The sequence below is a fragment of the Coregonus clupeaformis genome, chromosome 20 (assembly GCF_020615455.1).
Source record: "Coregonus clupeaformis isolate EN_2021a chromosome 20, ASM2061545v1, whole genome shotgun sequence".
In the NCBI taxonomy this organism is placed as follows: Eukaryota; Metazoa; Chordata; class Actinopteri; order Salmoniformes; family Salmonidae; genus Coregonus; species Coregonus clupeaformis.
The window spans coordinates 22,014,067-22,016,566 of NC_059211.1; the positions used below are offsets into that span (position 1 = coordinate 22,014,067).

Sequence of the window (2,500 nt, forward strand, 5' to 3'; positions counted from 1 at the left end):
CCTGCCCTCCCCCTCCTCTGCCCCCTGCCCTCCCCCTCCTCTGCCCTCTGCCCTCCCCTCCTCTGCCCCCTCCCCTCCCCCTCCTCTGCCCCCCTCCTCCCCCTCCTCTGCCCCCTGCCCTCCCCCTCCTCTGCCCCCTGCCCTCCCCCTCCTCTGCCCTCTGCCCTCCCCCTCCTCTGCCCCCTGCCCTCCCCCTCCTCTGCCCTCTGCCCTCCCCTCCTCTGCCCCCTGCCCTCCTCTGCCCCCTGCCCTCCCCTCCTCTGCCCCCTCCCTCCCCCTCCTCTGCCCCCTGCCCTCCCCCTCCTCTGCCCCCTGCCCTCCCCCTCCTCTGCCCTCTGCCTCCTCCTCCTCTGCCCCCCTGCCCTCCCTCTCCTCTGCCCCCTACCCTCCTCTGCCCCCTGCCTCCCCCTCCTCTGCCCCCCTGCCCTCCCTCTCCTCTGCCCCCCTACCCTCCTCTGCCCCTGCCCTCCCCTCCTCTGCCCCCTTCCCTCCCCTCCTCTGCCCCCTGCCCTCCCCTCCTCTGCCCCTGCCCTCCCCCTCCTCGCCCTCTGCCTCCCCTCCTCTGCCCCCTGCCCTCCCCCTCCTCTGCCCTCTGCCCTCCCCCTCCTCTGCCCCCTGCCCTCCCCTCCCCTGCCCCCTAGCCTCCCCATCCTCTGCCCCCTAACCTCCTCTGCCCCCTGCCCTCCCCCTCCTCTGCCCCCTCCCCTCCCCCCTCCTCTGCCCCCTGCCCTCCCCCTCCTCTGCCCCCTGCCCTCCCCCTCTTCTGCCCCCTACCCTCCCCTCCTCTGCCCCCTGCCCTCTCCCTCCTCTGCCCCCTGCCCTCCCTCTCCCCTCTGCCCCCTCCCCTCCCCCCTCCTCTGCCCCCTGCTGGTGTATGTATAACTGTGTATGTATAACTGTAACCCGGTGTCTGTCCTGCTGGTTGTAGGACACGGTGACCCTGCCTGGGCCTTAGAGCTGAAGTCTTCAGACTACGAGCTGTTGTGTAGAGATGGGACCAGGGCCCCAGTGAGAGAACACCGCCGGTGCCACCTGGTCAGGGTGCCAGCCAGGGGCATCGTGGTCAAATCTGACATCAGTGGCACTGTGGTCTACAACATGCTGACAGAAGGACTGGTGGGTAATACTCTTCATCCCAGCCTTAAAGCGGCAATCTGCAGTTCGAACAATAATAAAGTGGGCACCCCGCCATTGATTTGGTAAACAGCCGAGGGATGGGGCTAGAGAAATGTAACCACTCTCAAATTCATGGACATAGCTATTGATGCAAGGACAGAACATCCATGATATCAACATTATAGTTTTAACCATGTCTTTAACAGTGTTTGTTTACATTTACATTGTTTACAAACAAAAGAGTAAAACAAGTTTATATTTTAGGTTCTGATGGGTTACAACAGTTTAACTAAGCTCATGAGGCTTAGTTATATACAGTATATAGCTATATATAATCGATACATTATATTCTTCAACAATCAATGGATATACTGTATATTATTCATTTAAAGTCAAAAAATTGATCTAGCAACTGCTCATTGCCGCTTTAAATGTGTTGTGGGTTATAGTATAGTATTGGTGCGTTCAAGACAATTAGGAACTCGGAAATCTCCGACCAGTGTGTTCAAGACAACTTCGCTGTTTCTCACTATGGCAAAGACACTCTGAGGTCAGAGGAACCCTGGTTTTAAGTTTGAATAAATCCTGGTTGTGTTTTTTTTCCTCAGAGGAAGTCAGGTTTCCCCATCTTTCAGCCGGGCGAGTTCGGCGACAATTTGCTGTTCAGTGATTCGTCCACAAAGTTCCTGAGGGCGGAGTCTGATGATCCTAAGGCGTGGATGGGCTCCATCTACCACAGCACTCTCAAAGCCATGGACTGCATCCCAGAGGGTGAGACCTCTCTCTTTCTCTCTACCTCTGCCTCTCTCTCAATTCAATTTAAGGTCTTTATTGGCATGGGAAACATATGTTAACATTGCCAAAGCAAGTGAGGTAGATAATAAACAAAAGTGAAATAAACAATAAAAATTGACAGTAAACATTACACTCACAAAAGTTCCAAAAGAACAAAGACATTCAAATGTCATATTATGTGCAAATGGTGAAAGTACAAAAGGGAAAATAAATCAACATAAATATGGGTTGTATTAACAATGGTATTTGTTCTTCACTGGTTGCCCTTTTCTTGTTGCAACAGGTCACAAATATTGCTGCTGTGTTGGCACACTGTGGTATTTCACCCAATAGATATGGGAGTTTATCAAAATTGGGTTTGTTTTCAAATTCTTTGTGGATCTGTGTAATCTGAGGGAAATATGTGTCTCTAATATGGACATACATTTGGCAAGAGGTTAGGAAGTGCAGCTCAGTTTCCACCTCCTTTTGTGGGCAGTGTGCACATAGCCTGTCTTCTCTTGTGTGCCAGGTCTGCCTTCGGCGGCCTTTCTCAATAGCAAGGCTATGCTCACTGAGTCTGTACATAGTCAAAGCTTTCCTTAAGTTT

The 2,500-nt window shown here is 53.5% G+C and overlaps 1 protein-coding gene across 1 annotated transcript in view; it reads left to right on the forward strand.

Annotated features, from left to right (window-relative positions):
• The window catches only part of meltf (melanotransferrin), a 15,597-nt gene that overhangs the window by 6,127 nt on the left and 6,970 nt on the right, over window positions 1-2,500 (forward strand). Inside the window, exons 7-8 of the mRNA XM_041838789.2 lie at window positions 929-1,116; window positions 1,725-1,887. Coding sequence (XP_041694723.2) covers window positions 929-1,116; window positions 1,725-1,887 — 351 coding nt within the window. The remainder of the gene's footprint in view (window positions 1-928; window positions 1,117-1,724; window positions 1,888-2,500) is intronic.